Source organism: Nerophis lumbriciformis, linkage group LG01 (genome assembly GCF_033978685.3).
Source record: "Nerophis lumbriciformis linkage group LG01, RoL_Nlum_v2.1, whole genome shotgun sequence".
Classification (NCBI taxonomy): Eukaryota; Metazoa; Chordata; class Actinopteri; order Syngnathiformes; family Syngnathidae; genus Nerophis; species Nerophis lumbriciformis.
This window is the reverse complement of record NC_084548.2, coordinates 67,215,386-67,234,929: the sequence shown is the minus strand read 5'-3', so window position 1 is coordinate 67,234,929 and position 19,544 is coordinate 67,215,386. Positions and strand designations below refer to the sequence as shown.

The 19,544-nt window shown below is 39.1% G+C and overlaps 1 protein-coding gene across 1 annotated transcript in view; it reads right to left on the bottom strand.

Annotated features, from left to right (window-relative positions):
* The window catches only part of arfgef2 (ADP-ribosylation factor guanine nucleotide-exchange factor 2 (brefeldin A-inhibited)), a 99,514-nt gene that overhangs the window by 17,307 nt on the left and 62,663 nt on the right, over window positions 1-19,544 (bottom strand). The window contains exons 28-34 of the mRNA XM_061924747.1: window positions 15,240-15,400; window positions 15,039-15,169; window positions 13,567-13,696; window positions 13,355-13,490; window positions 5,664-5,802; window positions 5,526-5,586; window positions 5,347-5,455 (exon numbers count right to left, since the gene is read on the bottom strand). Coding sequence (XP_061780731.1) covers window positions 5,347-5,455; window positions 5,526-5,586; window positions 5,664-5,802; window positions 13,355-13,490; window positions 13,567-13,696; window positions 15,039-15,169; window positions 15,240-15,400 — 867 coding nt within the window. The remainder of the gene's footprint in view (window positions 1-5,346; window positions 5,456-5,525; window positions 5,587-5,663; window positions 5,803-13,354; window positions 13,491-13,566; window positions 13,697-15,038; window positions 15,170-15,239; window positions 15,401-19,544) is intronic.

Sequence of the window (19,544 nt, the reverse complement as noted above, 5' to 3'; positions counted from 1 at the left end):
CTCCTGTTCATTGAACTTTGTGGACATTATAAAACACGTATACATAGTTTAAAATTGCACATATATACGAATCCATTACAGCGCTTGATGGGTGATATGCAAAATACTGTCTCCACACTGTCCGCATTTTAGCTGCTTGATATTTCTGATTGATTCCAAAACTTTAAAGGAAGTTGACAGGGAAGTAGACAAGGTCGTAGTCAAGCTTTTCCATACTCTTAATATTCAACGGTTTATCGTTTATACTTCATACGATCTGATGTGTTAAAAGTTGAAGTAGTTGGAAGTTATGTGTTGTTGTTCAGTCTGTAACAGCTTGCTTGAATCAATGCAAACTCAAGTGTTATTTTGGTATAAGGGATTGATTACAAAGGGGACGGCGTGGTGAATTTGGGAGAGTGGCCGTGCCAGCAACCTAAGGGTTCCTGGTTTGATCCCCACCTTCTACCAACCTCGTCACGTCCGTTGTGTCCTTGAGCAAGACACTTCACACTTGCTCCTGATGGGTCGTGGTTAAGTCTTCAACTATACAAAGTATTTCAATGGTTGGAATATGCGCTTATGGATGATTTACCAGTTACTATGGTAATCTAATTAGTTACTACGGTCACCGAATTAGTTACTATGGTAATCTACGTCACAGCAGCTCAGACGAGGCACCAAGCAGTGTGGGCGGGAAGCGTTTCCACAGACGCGGAAGGAGATTTTCACAACAAAGTTCTAAAGCTTAGTGATGTATAGAATAGAATAGAAAGTACTTTATTGATCCCTGGGGGAAATTCAGCAAATATCAGATATATCAGATTGTAGGTGGGTTTATTTTGTTCATATTTCACTGTTTTGTTGCGTTTCACTTGATTGTAAAATATGTTGATCGAAACGGGGTGTGACGTTCATATTTTGTCAATATTCAGTGTTTTATCATTCATAGAAAATTGCAGAATTCCATTACGTTTTTTAAGGCGGTCTGTCATAACGTTTTTAGCATTCAATCAAGACATTATTGTGAGGTTTTGTATTAGTGTTCCTAAAAATAGATATACCGGCCGCAGACACATTTCTTTCTCTAAATGTGGCCCCCCCAGTCAAAATAATTGCCCGGGCCTGCGCTAGAGAATGAAGAGTGCTTGAAACTCTGCATGTCAACTAGAAATGTCCGATAATATCGGCCGATAAATGCTTTAGAATGTAATATCGGAAATGATCGGTATCGTTTTTTTTATTATCGGTATCGTTTTATTTTTTTTATTTTTTATTAAATCAACAAAAAACACAAGATACACTTACAATTAGTACACTAACCCAAAAAACCTCCCCCATTTACACTCATTCACACAAAAGGGTTGTTTCTTTCTGTTATTAATATTCTGGTTCCTACATTATATATCAATATATATCAATACAGTCTGCAAGGGATACAGTCCGTAAGCACACATGATTGTGCGTGCTGCTGGTCCACTAATAGTACTAACCTTTAACATCTAATTTTTCATTAATTACTAGTTTCTATGTAACTGTTTTTATATTGTTTTACTTTCTTTTTTATTCAAGAAAAATGTTTTTTATTTATTTATCTTATTTTTTCTTTTTTTAAAAAGGACCTTATCTTCACCATACCTGGTTGTCCAAATTAGGCATAATAATGTGTTGATTCCACGACTGTATATATTGGTATCGGTTGATATCGGTATCAGTAATTAAGGGTTTGGTCAATATCGGAATATCGGATATCGGCAAAAAGCCATTAGCGGACATCCCTAATGTCAACATCTCCGTTCGGTGCCACACCAACAAAATGCTGAGGCAAACATTTCCACATCAACACCGTATGAAAAAAATAGTTAACAACAGAAGGAACCTACCACATAGCGAAGGACATACACTATTTGATTTCCTATTATGCAGCTCATTTTTATTTGACACTTATTGAACTATCTTGTGTGACATCATGCACAAAAGTGCACTTTATTTGTTTTAAACTATTGTAGTGGCGTTCTGTACAAAAAGTGCACTTTAATTTAGTGTTGTTTTGATATGTCACCTTAGTGACATCATGCACAAAAGTGCACTCATAGCTTGTTTTAAAATCCATCCATCCATCCATCTTCTTCCGCTTATCCGAGGTCGGGTCGCGGGGGCAGCAGCTTAAGCAGGGAAGCCCAGACTTCCCTCTCCCCAGCCACTTCGTCCAGCTCCTCCCAGGGGATCCCGAGGCGTTCCCAGGCCAGCCGGGAGAGATAGTCTTCCCAGCGTGTCCTGGGTCTTCCCCGTGGCCTCCTACCGGTCGGACGTGCCCGAAACACCTTCCTAGGGAGGCGTTCGGGTGGCATCCTGACCAGATGCCCGAACCACCTCATCTGGCTCCTCTCGATGTGGAGGAGCAGCGGCTTTACTTTGAGCTCCCCCCGAATGACAGAGCTTCTCACCCTATCTCTAAGGGAGAGCCCCGCCACTCGGCGGAGGAAACTCATTTCGGCCGCTTGTACCCGTGATCTTGTCCTTTCGGTCATGACCCAAAGCTCATGACCATAGGTGAGGATGGGAACGTAGATCGACCGGTAAATCGAGAGCTTTGCCTTCCGGCTCAGCTCCTTCTTCACCACAACGGATCGATACAGCGTCCGCATTACTGAAGACGCCGCACCGATCCGCCTGTCGATCTCACGATCCACTCTTCCCCCACTCGTGAACAAGACTCCGAGGTACTTGAACTCCTCCACTTGGGGCAAGATCTCCTCCCCAACCCGGAGATGGCACTCCACCCTTTTCCGGGAGAGAACCATGGACTCGGACTTGGAGGTGCTGATTCCCATCCCAGTCGCTTCACACTCGGCTGCGAACCGATCCAGTGAGAGCTGAAGATCTTGGCCGGAGGAAGCCATCAGGACCACATCATCTGCAAATAGCAGTGACCTAATCCTGAAGCCACCAAACCAGATCCCCTCAACGCCCTGACTGCGCCTAGAAATTCTGTCCATAAAGGTTATGAACAGAATCGGTGACAAAGGGCAGCCTTGGCGGAGTCCAACCCTCACTGGAAACGTGTCCGACTTACTGCCGGCAATGCGGACCAAGCTCTGACACTGATTATACAGGGAGCGAACTGCCACAATAAGACAGTCCGTTACCCCATACTCTCTGAGCACTCCCCACAGGACTTCCCGGGGTACACGGTCGAATGCCTTCTCCAAGTCCACAAAGCACATGTAGACTGGTTGGGCAAACTCCCATGCACCCTCAAGGACCCTGCCGAGAGTATAGAGCTGGTCCACAGTTCCACGACCAGGACGAAAACCACACTGTTCCTCCTGAATCCGAGGTTCGACTATCCGGCGTAGCCTCCTCTCCAGTACACCTGAATAGACCTTACCGGGAAGGCTGAGGAGTGTGATCCCACGATAGTTGGAACACACCCTCCGGTTCCCCTTCTTAAAGAGAGGAACCACCACCCCGGTCTGCCAATCCAGAGGTACCGCCCCCGATGTCCACGCGATGTTGCAGAGTCTTGTCAACCAAGACAGCCCCACAACATCCAGAGCCTTAAGGAACTCAGGGCGGATCTCATCCACCCCCGGGGCCTTGCCACCGAGGAGCTTTTTAACTACCTCGGCAACCTCAGCCCCAGAAATAGGAGAGTCCACCACAGATTCTCCAGGCCCTGCTTCCTCATAGGAAGACGTGCTGGTAGGATTGAGGAGGTCTTCAAAGTATTCCCTCCACCGATCCACAACATCCGCAGTCGAGGTCAGCAGAGCACCATCCCCACCATACACGGTGTTGACACTGCACTGCTTCCCCTTCCTGAGGCGGCGGATGGTGGTCCAGAATTGCTTCGAAGCCGTCTGGAAGTCTTTTTCCATGGCCTCCCCGAACTCCTCCCATGTCCGAGTTTTTGCCTCCGCGACCGCTGAAGCCGCACACCGCTTGGCCTGTCGGTACCTGTCTGCTGCCTCAGGAGTCCCATGAGCCAAAAGAACCCGATAGGACTCCTTCTTCAGCCTGACGGCATCCCTCACCGCCGGCGTCCACCAACGGGTTCTAGGATTACCGCCACGACAGGCACCAACCACCTTGCGGCCACAGCTCCAATCGGCCGCCTCGACAATAGAGGTACGGAACATTGTCCACTCGGACTCAATGTCCAGCACCTCCCTTGTGACATGTTCAAAGTTCTTCCGGAGGTGGGAATTGAAACTCTCTCTGACAGGAGACTCTGCCAGGCGTTCCCAGCAAACCCTCACAATGCGTTTGGGCCTGCCAGGTCTGTCCGGCATCCTCCCCCACCATTGCAGCCAACTCACCACCAGGTGGTGATCGGTAGAAAGCTCCGCCCCTCTCTTCACCCGAGTGTCCAAAACATGAGGCCGCAAATCCGATGACACAACTACAAAGTCGATCATGGAACTGCGGCCTAGGGTGTCCTGGTGCCAAGTGCACATATAGACACCCTTATGTTTGAACATGGTGTTTGTTATCGACAATCTGTGACGAGCACAAAAGTCCAATAACAGAACACCACTCGGGTTCAGATCCGGGCGGCCATTCTTCCCAATCACACCTCTCCAGGTTTCACTGTCGCTGCCAACATGAGCGTTGAAGTCCCCCAGTAGAACGAGGGAATCACCCGGGGGAGCACTCTCCAGTACTCCCTCGAGTGAATCCAAAAAGGGTGGGTACTCTGAGCTGCCGTTTGGTGCGTAAATGCAAACAACAGTCAGGACCCGTCCCCCCACCCGAAGGCGGAGGGAAGCTACCCTCTCGTCCACCGGGTTGAACTCCAACGTGCAGGCTTTGAGCCGAGGGGCAACAAGAATTGCCACCCCAGCCCGTCGCCTCTCACTGCCGGCAACGCCAGAGTGGAAGAGAGTCCAGCCCCTCTCAAGAGAAGTGGTTCCAGAGCCCTTGCTGTGCGTCGAAGTGAGTCCGACTATATCTAGCCGGAACTTTTGTTTTAAAATGTCTCTGACAATCTTGCACTTTCTGTTTTGAAAATGACATGAATGTTTAATAATTGTTTAATAAACACAGTTTTGGTAAAATGACTTAGTTGTGATTTCCCTCTCTGCATGAAAGTTTAAAAGTAGCATATATTAATGCAGTATGAAAAAGAATGTTTTAATGTAGACACATAGAATCATCATACTGCTGTGATTATATGCATCAAGTGTTCATTCAAGGCTAAGGCAAAATATCGAGATAAATATCGTGTATCGTGACATGGCCTAAAAATATCGAGATATTAAAAAAAGGCCGTATCGCCCAGCCCTACTGGGAAGAGATGTTCTTACAAATGTCTGCAAGTGAAAAGTTGCTGACATGTGACAGAAGTATGTTTCGTGTACTCACTAGCGTTGGATTTGGCCTTCCAGGTGTCGTCACTGGACATCTGGCTGTGTCCTCTGTCAGAAAGTGCTCTGTCAAAGCTGCTCTGAGACTGGCTGTCAAAATCTACATCCTGAGAAAAAGACAAACACACCGTGGAGTTCGACCCTTTCTGTTCACCGACGTTTGGCGTTGGTGCTTACAAAGTGTTTAGCATCAGCAGCAGCGTCGTCCTCCTGTCCAGCCGGTCGCCATGTCAACAAGCTAAGCAGGACAGCACACAAAGACAGCGTCACAGACAGGACAGCTTTGTTGTTCCGAGTAGAGCGTTGGACACGTACACCTGAGGGCTGGTGTTCTGGAAGATCTCCAGCATGCAGGAGCAGGTGATGTCCCACACTTCTGGGCTGAACTTCTCCCCGTTAAGGATGACCAGGTTCTCCAGGCAGTTGGTTCCTGACCGGGCCAGCTGCTCGTTATCTGAACAACAACAAGAACAAGGAGGACACCTTCGATCAACTTTGTTGTTTAGCAAACGTTTTTGCAGCAGATTCCGAACATCAGCTGGATGCTCTTGTCATATTATGATCTTTGACTAGCATTTTAACGGTCAGTCAAGAAAAAATGCAGTGTTCTCTTGTCATACCAATGATCTTTGACTAGCATTTTTGCACTCAGTCAAGAAAAAAATGCATTGTGCTCTTGCTATATATGATCTTTGACTAGCATTTTTGCAGTCAATCAAGAAAAAAAGCACTGTTCTTTTGTCATACATATGATCTTTGACTAGCATTTTTGCAGTCAGTCAAGAAAAAATGCATTGTGCTCTTGCTATATATGATCTTTGACTAGCATTTTTGCAGTCGATCAAGAAAAAAAGCACTGTTCTTTTGTCATACATATGATCTTTGACTAGCATTTTTGCAGTCAATCAAGAAAAAATGCATTGTGTTCTTGCTATATATGATCTTTGACTAGCATTTTTGTAGCCAATCAAGAAAAAATGCACTCTTCTTTTGTCATACATATAATCTTTGACTAGCATTTTTGCAGTCAGTCAAGAAAAAATGCATTGTGCTCTTGTTGTATATGATCTTTGACTACCATTTTTGCAGTGGATCAATAAAAAAAACAGTGTTCTTTTGTCATACATATGATCTTTGACTAGCATTTTAACGGTCAGTCAAGAAGAAATGCAGTGTTCTCTTGTCATACATATGATCTTTGACTAGCAGTTTTGCAGTTGATCAATAAAAAAAACAGTGTTCTTTTGTCATACATATGATCTTTGACTAGCATTTTAACGGTCAGTCAAGAAAAAATGCAGTGTTCTCTTGTCATACCAATGATCTTTGACTAGCATTTTTGCACTCAGTCAAGAAAAAAATGCATTGTGCTCTTGCTATATATGATCTTTGACTAGCATTTTTGCAGTCAATCAAGAAAAAAAGCACTGTTCTTTTGTCATACATATGATCTTTGACTAGCATTTTTGCAGTCAGTCAAGAAAAAATGCATTGTGCTCTTGCTATATATGATCTTTGACTAGCATTTTTGCAGTCGATCAAGAAAAAAAGCACTGTTCTTTTGTCATACATATGATCTTTGACTAGCATTTTTGCAGTCAATCAAGAAAAAATGCATTGTGTTCTTGCTATATATGATCTTTGACTAGCATTTTTGTAGCCAATCAAGAAAAAATGCACTCTTCTTTTGTCATACATATAATCTTTGACTAGCATTTTTGCAGTCAGTCAAGAAAAAATGCATTGTGCTCTTGTTGTATATGATCTTTGACTACCATTTTTGCAGTGGATCAATAAAAAAAACAGTGTTCTTTTGTCATACATATGATCTTTGACTAGCATTTTAACGGTCAGTCAAGAAGAAATGCAGTGTTCTCTTGTCATACATATGATCTTTGACTAGCAGTTTTGCAGTTGATCAATAAAAAAAACAGTGTTCTTTTGTCATACATATGATCTTTGACTAGCATTTTAACGGTCAGTCAAGAAAAAATGCAGTGTTCTCTTGTCATACCAATGATCTTTGACTAGCATTTTTGCACTCAGTCAAGAAAAAAATGCATTGTGCTCTTGCTATATATGATCTTTGACTAGCATTTTTGCAGTCAATCAAGAAAAAAAGCACTGTTCTTTTGTCATACATATGATCTTTGACTAGCATTTTTGCAGTCAGTCAAGAAAAAATGCATTGTGCTCTTGCTATATATGATCTTTGACTAGCATTTTTGCAGTCGATCAAGAAAAAAAGCACTGTTCTTTTGTCATACATATGATCTTTGACTAGCATTTTTGCAGTCAATCAAGAAAAAATGCATTGTGTTCTTGCTATATATGATCTTTGACTAGCATTTTTGTAGCCAATCAAGAAAAAATGCACTCTTCTTTTGTCATACATATAATCTTTGACTAGCATTTTTGCAGTCAGTCAAGAAAAAATGCATTGTGCTCTTGTTGTATATGATCTTTGACTACCATTTTTGCAGTGGATCAATAAAAAAAACAGTGTTCTTTTGTCATACATATGATCTTTGACTAGCATTTTAACGGTCAGTCAAGAAGAAATGCAGTGTTCTCTTGTCATACATATGATCTTTGACTAGCAGTTTTGCAGTTGATCAATAAAAAAAACAGTGTTCTTTTGTCATACATATGATCTTTGACTAGCATTTTAACGGTCAGTCAAGAAAAAATGCAGTGTTCTCTTGTCATACCAATGATCTTTGACTAGCATTTTTGCACTCAGTCAAGAAAAAAATGCATTGTGCTCTTGCTATATATGATCTTTGACTAGCATTTTTGCAGTCGATCAAGAAAAAAAGCACTGTTCCTTGTCATACATATGATCTTTGACTAGCATTTTTGCAGTCAGTCAAGAAAAAAATGCAGTGTTCTCTTGTCATACATATGATCTTTGACTAGCATTTTTGCACTCAGTTAAGAAAAAATGCATTGTGCTCTTGCTATATATGATCTTTGACTAGCATTTTTGCAGTCGATCAAGAAAAAAAGCACTGTTCTTTTGTCATACATATGATCTTTGACTAGCATTTTAACGGTCAGTCAAGAAAAAATGCAGTGTTCTCTTGTCATACCAATGATCTTTGACTAGCATTTTTGCACTCAGTCAAGAAAAAAATGCATTGTGCTCTTGCTATATATGATCTTTGACTAGCATTTTTGCAGTCAATCAAGAAAAAAAGCACTGTTCTTTTGTCATACATATGATCTTTGACTAGCATTTTTGCAGTCAGTCAAGAAAAAATGCATTGTGCTCTTGCTATATATGATCTTTGACTAGCATTTTTGCAGTCGATCAAGAAAAAAAGCACTGTTCTTTTGTCATACATATGATCTTTGACTAGCATTTTTGCAGTCAATCAAGAAAAAATGCATTGTGTTCTTGCTATATATGATCTTTGACTAGCATTTTTGTAGCCAATCAAGAAAAAATGCACTCTTCTTTTGTCATACATATAATCTTTGACTAGCATTTTTGCAGTCAGTCAAGAAAAAATGCATTGTGCTCTTGTTGTATATGATCTTTGACTACCATTTTTGCAGTGGATCAATAAAAAAAACAGTGTTCTTTTGTCATACATATGATCTTTGACTAGCATTTTAACGGTCAGTCAAGAAGAAATGCAGTGTTCTCTTGTCATACATATGATCTTTGACTAGCAGTTTTGCAGTTGATCAATAAAAAAAACAGTGTTCTTTTGTCATACATATGATCTTTGACTAGCATTTTAACGGTCAGTCAAGAAAAAATGCAGTGTTCTCTTGTCATACCAATGATCTTTGACTAGCATTTTTGCACTCAGTCAAGAAAAAAATGCATTGTGCTCTTGCTATATATGATCTTTGACTAGCATTTTTGCAGTCGATCAAGAAAAAAAGCACTGTTCCTTGTCATACATATGATCTTTGACTAGCATTTTTGCAGTCAGTCAAGAAAAAAAATGCAGTGTTCTCTTGTCATACATATGATCTTTGACTAGCATTTTTGCAGTCAGTCAAGAAAAAAAATGCAGTGTTCTCTTGTCATACATATGATCTTTGACTAGCATTTTTGCACTCAGTTAAGAAAAAATGCATTGTGCTCTTGCTATATATGATCTTTGACTAGCATTTTTGCAGTCGATCAAGAAAAAAAGCACTGTTCCTTGTCATACATATGATCTTTGACTAGCATTTTTGCAGTCAGTCAAGAAAAAAATGCAGTGTTCTCTTGTCATACATATGATCTTTGACTAGCATTTTTGCACTCAGTTAAGAAAAAATGCATTGTGCTCTTGCTATATATGATCTTTGACTAGCATTTTTGCAGTCGATCAAGAAAAAAAGCACTGTTCTTTTGTCATACATATGATCTTTGACTAGCATTTTTGCAGTCGATCAAGAAAAAAAGCACTGTTCTTTTGTCATACATATGATCTTTGACTAGCATTTTTGCAGTCAGTCAAGAAAAAATGCATTGTGCTCTTGTTATATATGATCTTTGACTAGCATTTTTGTAGCCAATCAAGAAAAAAAACTGTTCTTTTGTCTTACATATGATCTTTGACTAGCATTTTTCAGTTGATCAAGAAAAAAAGCAGTGTTCTTTTGTCATACGTATGATCTTTGACTAGCATTTTTGCAGTCAGTCAAGAATGCACTGTGCTCTTGTTATATATGATCTTTGATTAGCATTTTTGTAGCCGATCAAGAAAAAATGCAGTGTTCTTTTGTCATACATATGATCTTTGATTAGCATTTTTGCAGTCGATCAAGAAAAAAAGCAGTGTTCATTTGTCATACGTATGATCTTTGACTAGCATTTTTGCAGTCAGTCAAGAAAAAATGCACTCTGCTCTTGTCACACCTACGATCTTTGACTAGCATTTTTGTAGCCGATCAAGAAAAAAGGCAGTGTTCTCTTGTCATACAATATGATCTTTGACTAGCATTTTTGCAGTCAATCAAGAAAAAAAGCACTTTTCTTTTGTTATACATAAGATCTTTGACTAGCATTTTTGCAGGCTGTCAAGAACAAATGCATTGTGCACTTGTTATATATGATCTTTGACTAGCATTTTTGTAGCCGATCAAGAAAAAATGCAGTGTTGTCTTGTCGTAAATATGATCTTTGACTAGCATTTTTGCATTCGATCAAGAAAAAAAACAGTGTTCTTTTGTCTTACATATGATCTTTGACTACCATTTTTCAGTTTATCAAGAAAAAAAGCAGTGTTCTTTTGTCATACGTGTGATCTTCGACTAGCATTTTTGCAGTCAGTCAAGAAAAAATGCACTGTGCTCTTGCCATACCTATGATCTTTGACTAGCATTTTTTCAGTCGATCGAGAAAAAAAATCAGTGTGCTCTTGTCATGCATATCTTTGACTAGCATTTTTGCAGTCAAGAAAAAATGCATTGATCTCTTGTCATACATATGATCTTTGACTACCATTTTTGCAGTCGATCAAGTAAAAATGTAGTGTTCGCTTGTCGTACATATGATCTTTGACTAGCATTTTTGTAGTCGATCAAGGAAAAAAAATCAGTGTGCGCTTGTCATTTATATGATCTTTGACTAGCAGTTTTGCAGTGGATTCAGAAAAAAACAGTTTGCTCTTGTTATATATGATCTTTGACTAGCATTTTTGCAGTCAGTCATGAAGACCTGCAGTGCTCCTGTCACACGTGATCTTTGGCTAGCATTTCTGCAGGAGGTCTTTAAAAAACAGCAGAAAGAACTCGTCAAATATATGATCTTTGACTAGCAGTTTTGCCGTAAAAAAGAAAAACACAACAGGGTGCTCATGTCAATTGTATGATTTTTGACTAACATTTTTGCAGTTCATTATGAAAAACAGTAGAGTGCTCCTCTCATACATATGATCTTTGGCTTAGCAGGAGGTCCTTAAAAAAAAGCAGAAAGCAGTTGTCAAATATATGATCTTTGACTCACAGGTCTGCAGTAAATAAGAAAAAAATGCCAGAGTGCTTCTGTCAACTAGCAGAAAAACACCAGGAGGGATCCTGTCACATAAATGATCTTTGACTGGCATTTTAGCAGTCAATCATGAAGACCAGCAGTGCTCCTGTCAGTTCATCATAAAAAAAAGGTAGAGTACTCCTCTCATACATATGATCTTTGGCTAGCATTTTTGGAGGAGGTCCTTAAAAAAAGCTGAAAGCGGTTGTCAAATATATTATATTTGACTCACAGTTCTGCAGTAAATAAGGAAAACCAGCAGAGTGCTTCTGTCAAATATATGATCTTTGAATAGCATTTTTGCATTTGATTATAAAAAAATTTAGCCGAATGCTCCTGCCATACATATGATCTTTGGCTAGCATTTTTGCATAAGGTCATTAAAACACAGCAGAAAGAACTTGTCAAAGATATGATCTTTGACTAGCTGTTTTGTCGTTAAAAGGAAAAAAACAACAAGGTGCTCCTGTCATTTTTATGATCTTGGACTAACATTTTTGCAGTTCATCGTAAAAAAGGTAGAGTGCTCCTCTCATACATATGATCTTTGGCTAGCCTTTTTGGAGGAGGTCTTTAAAAAAAAGCTGAAAGCAGTTGTCAAATATATATCATCTTTGACTCACAGTTCTGCAGTAAATAAGGAAAAACCAGCAGAGTGCTTCTGCTAAATATATGATCTTTGAATATCATTTTTGCATTTGATTATAAAACATTTTTGCCGAATGCTCCTGCCATCTTTGGCTACCATTTTTGCAGTCAATCATTAAAAAGGCAGAGTGCTCCTGTCATATATATGACCTTTGACTTGTATTTTCGTAGTCAATCATGAAAAAAAGCAGAGTGTCACATGTATGATCTTTGAATAGCATTTTTTGCAGTTGAACTTGAAAAACAGCAGAGTGCTCTCACCAAATGCATGATCTTTGGCTATCATTTTTGCAGTTGATCATGAAAAACAGCATAATGCTCCTGTCATATATATGATCTTTGGCTATCATTTTTGCTATTGATGGGCTTCTGTCATATATATACATATGAATTTTGATGAGCATTTTGCAGGCTATAATGAAAAACACCAGGAGGGATCCTGTCACATAAATGATCTTTGACTAACATTTGTGCAATCGATCATGCTCTTAATAAGATGAAAAATGGGTACTTTTTCTGCTTACAGAGATCATACTTGCCAACCTTGAGACCTCCGATTTCGAAAAGTGGGGGGTGGGGGCGTGGTTAAGAGGGGAGGAGTATATTGACAACTAGAATTCACCAAGTCAAGTATTTCATATATATATATATATATATATATATATATATATATATATATATATATATATATATATACATATATATCCTGAAAATATGCAAACAAAACTGTTTAGATAATTGATACTTCAAACTTGCATAAATAAATATTAAGGAATATAACATAACTTGACTTCTGAGAGCTTCAAAATGTAATGAATAAAATGCTAAAGTTGTTGATAAACAAGCAATTATTTTAATAATTAAATATGGTCATTTTAAATGAATTATTATGATAATTTAAAATTAATTATTTCAAATATGTTTATTTTAATGTATAATTCTATGGCTGGATGTAATAAGGAGTCAGAAAAAATACAAATAAAAATACAATTAATTTTTATGTTTTTAGCAAAATATAGTAAACATTTATTTATTTTTATTTTTTTTAAATTAATAAATATATTTATTTTTAGGTAAGATAAACATAATAATACAATTTATCTCTAGTCTGGATGATTTAGTTCTTGTCACCCTGTTGTCCTCCCGTCATGAAAAAAGGCTGTCCTCACTCAGGTCCGCATGGAGCTGGAGGGTGTGTGGCCTCCAGCTCCGGCTGAAAATCGGGAGATTTTCGGGAGAATATTTGTCCCGGGAGGTTTTCGGGAGAGGCGCTGAATTTCGGGAGTCTCCCGGAAAATTCGGGAGGGTTGGCAAGTATGACAGAGATGAATAAAGGGTTATTTGTGTGCCTAACAGGTAATAGTAGTTCCACACCCACCTTGCCTGACACACCACTGCAGTTGTGTAAAAATGTCGGCCAGCAGGATCTCACTGAGAGGCTGGTAAAAGTGCGTGAAGACGTCACAGATGGCGTACAAGGCATGGTTGCATGTGGTCGTCATCCACTCGGTTTTCTAGAAGAACACAAGAAACATTATTGCATATAAGTACCAATATTACTTTAAATAAAGAAACAACCTAAAACCTGACCTCGGTTTGCTGCTCGGGGAGCTTCATGTTGTCAAAAATGCGGAAGACGATGCGGAAGAGGTCGTGCCACCAATGCTTCTCGAAGGTGTGCCCGTAACTCTTCATGATCTCAAACATGACAGTGAGACCTCTGCAAAGACAAATAATGAACATAGTTATGGACGATTCTTCTCCTGGCTTAACTTAACTGCACCACGTAAGGCAGGGGTGCTCACACTTTTTCTGCAGGCGAGCTACTTTTCAATTGATCAAGTCGTGGGGATCTACCTCATTCATATATATAATTTACATTTATTTATTTATGAAATATATGTTTTTGTTAACAAGTTAAAGGTGTTTAATGATAATGCAAGCATGTTTAACACATATAGTTAATATTGTTAAAAAATTAAAGGTGTTTAATGATAATACAAGTATGTTTAATACATATAGTTAATATTGTTAACAAGTAAAAGGTGTTTAAAGATAATGCAAGCATGTTTAACACATATAGTTAATATTGTTAAAAAATTAAAGGTGTTTAATGATAATACAAGCATGTTTAATACATATAGTTAATATTGTTAACAAGTTAAAGGTGTTTAATGATAATACAAACATGTTTAACACATAGTTAATATTGTTAAAAAATTAAAGGTGTTTAATGATAATACAAGAATGTTTAATACATATAGTTAATATTGTTAATAAGTTAAAGGTGTTTAAAGATAATACAAGCATGTTTAACACATATAGTTAATATTGTTAATAAGTTAAAGGTGTTTAAAGATAATACAAGCATGTTTAACACATATAGTTAATATTGTTAATAAGTTAAATGTGTTTTAATGAATATACATGCATGTTTAACACATATAGATTCCTTTCTTTCATGAAGACAAGAATATAAGTTGGTTTATTACCTGATTCTGATGACTTGCATTGATTGGAATCAGACAGTGGTGCTGATAAGGTCCACATTTTCGAATGGAGGAGAAAAAAAGTCCTCCTTTCTGTCCAATACCACATGAAAGTGGTTGGTTTTTGGCATCTTATTTGTCCAGCTTCCGTACTCCTTTGTATACACTTTACAAGAAATACATTGTCGGCAAACTCCGTAGCTTGCTAGCTTGTGCACGCCAGCTTTCTGAGACTCCTATTTTGTTAGCGCAACTGTGCAACTGTGCAGTCGGTCTTTGGAGTTTTGACGACAGGTACGGCGCCAGAGTCTGTTGAAATAAAGTGTTTCTCGCCTTCCAGTCGGTAATTTTAATGAGCTGGCAGCAGCCAGCGCCTTCTCAGAGGACCATCGAGTGCCGTGAATGTCAATCAAGTGACGAAAGTGACGTCATAGTGAAGATTTATGATCGCTCATTTTTAGGACTATTTTTTTAATGCCTGGCTGGTGATCGACTGACACACCCTCCGAGATCGACCGGTAGCTCACGATCGACGTAATGAGCACCCCTGACGTAAGGGATCAAGGTTGCTACCTGGTCCGCACATCCAGCTTGCAGCGGTTGATGATACAAGACAGCTCAAACAGAATGGGGAACCAGCCGCGCACCCAAACCCGGTCGCCGGGGGCAACGTTCATGTCGTCACTGGTGTATTCCCTCAGAGCCTGCATGGCAAACATTTCACTTTTACTTACACGTCAGCTGCGGAAATGACCTCAGCTCAGCGGCGCCTACCTGTGGCCTCTCTGAGACGTATTTGGCGCAGTGGCGGATGAGTCGGATGGCCTCCATGCTGGTGTCGGGAAACGCTGCGTTGCAGACAAACTCCGACAGGCACTTGACCGCGTCCTGGAAGGAGTCGATGGCGGCGGCAAAGTGCTCCCTGAAGGTGTTCACTGGCGCAAGGGATGAAGGATGAGTAAGGAAAGATACTACACTGCAAAAACTGAAATCTAAGTAAGATTGAATATCTCAAATAAGGGTGTTATTTGCTTATTTTCTGTCTGATAAGATAACTCTTCTCACTAAGCAGATTTTATGTTAGAGTGTTTTAAGTGTTTTGGTTAGCATACTTGCCAACCTTGAGACCTCCAATTTCGGGAGGTGGGGGGTGGGTGCGGGGGGCGTGGTTGGGGCGGGGGCGTGGTTGGGGGCGTGGTTAAGAGGGGAGGAGTATATTTACAGCTAGAATTCACCAAGTCAAGTATTTCATATATATATATATATATATATATATATATACATATAAGAAATAATTGACTTTCAGTGAATTCTAGCTATATATATATATATATATATATATATATATATATATAAATAAAAGAAATACTTGAATTTCAGTGTTCGTTTATTTACACATATACACACACATAACACTCATCTACTCATTGTTGAGTTAAGGGTTGAATTGTCCATCCTTGTTCTATTCTCTGTCACTATCTTTCTAACCATGCTGAACACCCTCTCTGATTATACATTGCTGTGTGGCACGCACAAAAGTGCTTTCATCAAATGAACTAGATGGCAGTATTGTCCTGTTTAAGAGTGTCACAACATTGCTGTTTACGGCAGACGGACTGCTTTACTGTAGACGTTCTTTATATTGTGGGAAAGCGGACTCAGGTCCGCATGGAGCTGGAGGCCACGCCCCCTCCAGCTCCGCCTGAATTTCGGGAGATCTTCGGGAGAAAATTTGTCCCGGGAGGTTTTCGGGAGAGGCGCTGAATTTCGGGAGTCTCCCGGAAAATCCGGGAGGGTTGGCAAGTATGGGTTAGAGATGCCGATAAATGCTTTAAAATGTAATATCGGAAATTATCGGTATCAAAAAGTAAAATGTATGACTTTTTAAAACGCCGCTATACGGAGTGGTACACGGACATAGGGAGAAGTACAGAGCAGTTGTGTCTCCCAGTCATACTTGCCAACCCTCCCGAAAATCTCCCGGGGCAACCATTCTCCCGGATTTCTCCCGATTTCCAGCCAGACAACATTATTGGGTGCGTGCCTTAAAGGCACTGCCTTTGCATGCCGGCCCAATCACATAATATCTACAGCTTTTCACACACACAAGTGAACGCAAGGCATACTTGGTCAACAGCCATACAGGTCACACTGAGGGTGGCCGTATAAACAACTTTAACACTGTTACAAATATGCGCCACACTGTGAACCCACACCAAACAAGAATGACAAACACATTTCGGGAGAACATCCGCACCGTAACACAACATAAACACAACAGAACAAATACCCAGAACTCCTTGCAGCACTAACTCTTCTGGGACGCTACAATATACACCCCCCCAACCCCGCCTACCTCAACCTCCTCATGCTCTCTCAGGGAGAGCATGTCCCAAATTCCAAGCTGCTGTTTTGAGGCATGTTAAAAAAAATTATGCACGCATGTGACTTCAATAATAAATATGGCAGTGCCATGTTGGCATTTTTTTCCATAACGTGAGTTGATTTATTTTGGAAAACCTTGCTACATTGTTTAATGCATCCAGCGGGGCATCACAACAAAATTAGGCATAATAATGTGTTAATTCCACAACTGTATATATCGGTATCGGTTGATATTGGAATCGGTAATTAAGAGTTGGACAATATCGGGATATCAGATATCGGCATTTAGTTTTGGTCCTAAATGATCTCAGTAAGATATTACAGTTTGTTGCTGAGATTTGATGACCTATATTGAGTAAAATATGCTTGAAACTAAAATATCAACTGTTGCAAAGCTGTGACATCAGTCTGGGCGTCTGCTGCAAGTGGTGAGATCAGTAAGCTCCAGATTGTCCAGAATAGGGCAGCAAGGCTGGTTCTTGGTTGTTCACTAAGAACCAATGTGAACCAAATGCATGCTTTTCTTTCCTGGCTAACAGTGCAGAACAGGTTGTCAGCTAATACTCTTATATTGTTCAAATCAGTGACCAGGAGTAAAACTCCTGCTTTTCTCATGGCCCAAATACTTCACAGTAGCACTATACATAATCACAATACCAGGGCGTCCAGTGAGGGGCATTTTATACTCCCTCGTCACAGGAAGAATGCTTTGCGGAAATCTTTTATTTATAGATCTTTATCGCTCTGGAATAACCTGCCTCAAATTCTCACCGGCATTGAAAGTAAACAGGTTTTTAAAAAGAGAATAATATTTTATCTGAGTCTTTAAATTAGTCTGCTCGTTGATGATTTGTTTGGTTTTATATTGTGTCGTTATATTTATATGGTAATTATTATTCTGTGACTGTAAATTGTTTGCTTGTTTTCTTATTGATGCTTTTATTTTTTTTCTGTATTGTGTAGTTATAATTATATGCTTTTACTTGTAATTGTATTGAATTGTGGACCCCAGGAAGACTAGTAGGTTGTTGAGGCAACCAGCTAATGGGGATCCTTAATAAAAACCAAAAAATCAAATCAAATCAACACTCACAAGTATAAAACTGCTTTTTCAAAGTAATCATTTCTTATTTCAAGCATGAACAAAAAAAACATGACTTTGACACAATTGTGTCTCATAATTAATACAGATCACAGCCAAATGGACTTTGCTGTTTTATTTTTAATGAAACAAGAGAAAATAAGTACTCATATAGTAGTACAGTTGGCACAGTACAGCAGGGTTTCCCGCAGCGCTTTGTTGTTAAGGCGGCCGCCTTAACAACAAAGAGCCACCACCTAAACTAAAGTCTTAAAAAAATATGTATATATACATTTTTTTTTTTTTTAAACTTTTAACTCTTTTTTTTAAACGCTTATAGCAAACGCTTACTTACAGTAAGTCATTAATTTAAATAAATAACAACATACTTAGTATCTCAGGTAACTAGGACTGTTTGTCTTTTGTTTTTATTTTTAAAATATCGAGATATCGAGATATATATTCAGCATACGGAGCGGAAAACACAACCAAAAATTGGAGGCAGTTAATATTTAAACATTTAACATGTGACATTTCAAACTATTTTGAACACAAATAGTTAAAAATTACAATAAAAAAAAATTTGGCTGGGGGCCGGGCTCTATATATATGTATACCGTATTTTTCGGAGTATAAGTCGCACCGGAGTATAAGTCGCACCTGCCGAAAATGCACAATAAAGAAGGAAAAAAACATATATAAGTCGCACTGGAGTATAAGTCGCATTTTTGGGGGAAATTTATTTGATAAAACCCAACACCAAGAATAGACATTTGAAAGGCAATTTAAAATAAATAAAGAATAGTGAACAACAGGCTGAATAAGTGTACGTTATATGAGGCATAAATAACCAACTGAGAACGTGCCTGGTATGTTAACGTAACATATTATGGTAAGAGTCATTCAAATAACTATAACATATAGAACATGCTATACGTTTACCAAACAATCTGTCACTCCTAATCGCTAAATCCCATGAAATCTTATACGTCTAGTCTCTTACGTGAATGAGCTAAATAATATTATTTGATATTTTACGGTAATGTGTTAATAATTTCACACATAAGTCGCTCCTGAGTATAAGTCGCACCCCCGGCCAAACTATGAAAAAAACTGCGACTTATAGTCCGAAAAATACGGTATATATATTCCTCGCGCACTAATTGACTGAAAGAGCACGCACTTGGCGCAATGATGTCATGTTATCGATGGGAAAATGCATTTTTAGACAATATGATTTGCCTGAGCGGCTAGTAGACCCCGAGAGTAACAAGCGGTTGCCTTTCCATTAAGAAAAATAAACTCGTTTTTAGTATGAGTTTGCTGGTTTCAAGAAATATAATGCCGAGCGCATATCATTATGTCAAGATAATGGCACGAGCATTTACTTAATTTAAGAATATTTTTCAACATATTGAGAAAAAAGGTCTCTTTGTTTTTCTATCAAGAAAAGTGCACTTGTAATTAGTAAGAATATACTTATTTTAAGGTATTTTTGGGTTCATTGAGGTTCGCTAATGTTTTGGAAAGTCTTGACAAGCCAAATTTTCTTGTTCTATTGGCAGATAATTTTCCTTAGTTCAAGTAAAATACCCCTCATTTTTGTATTTTTT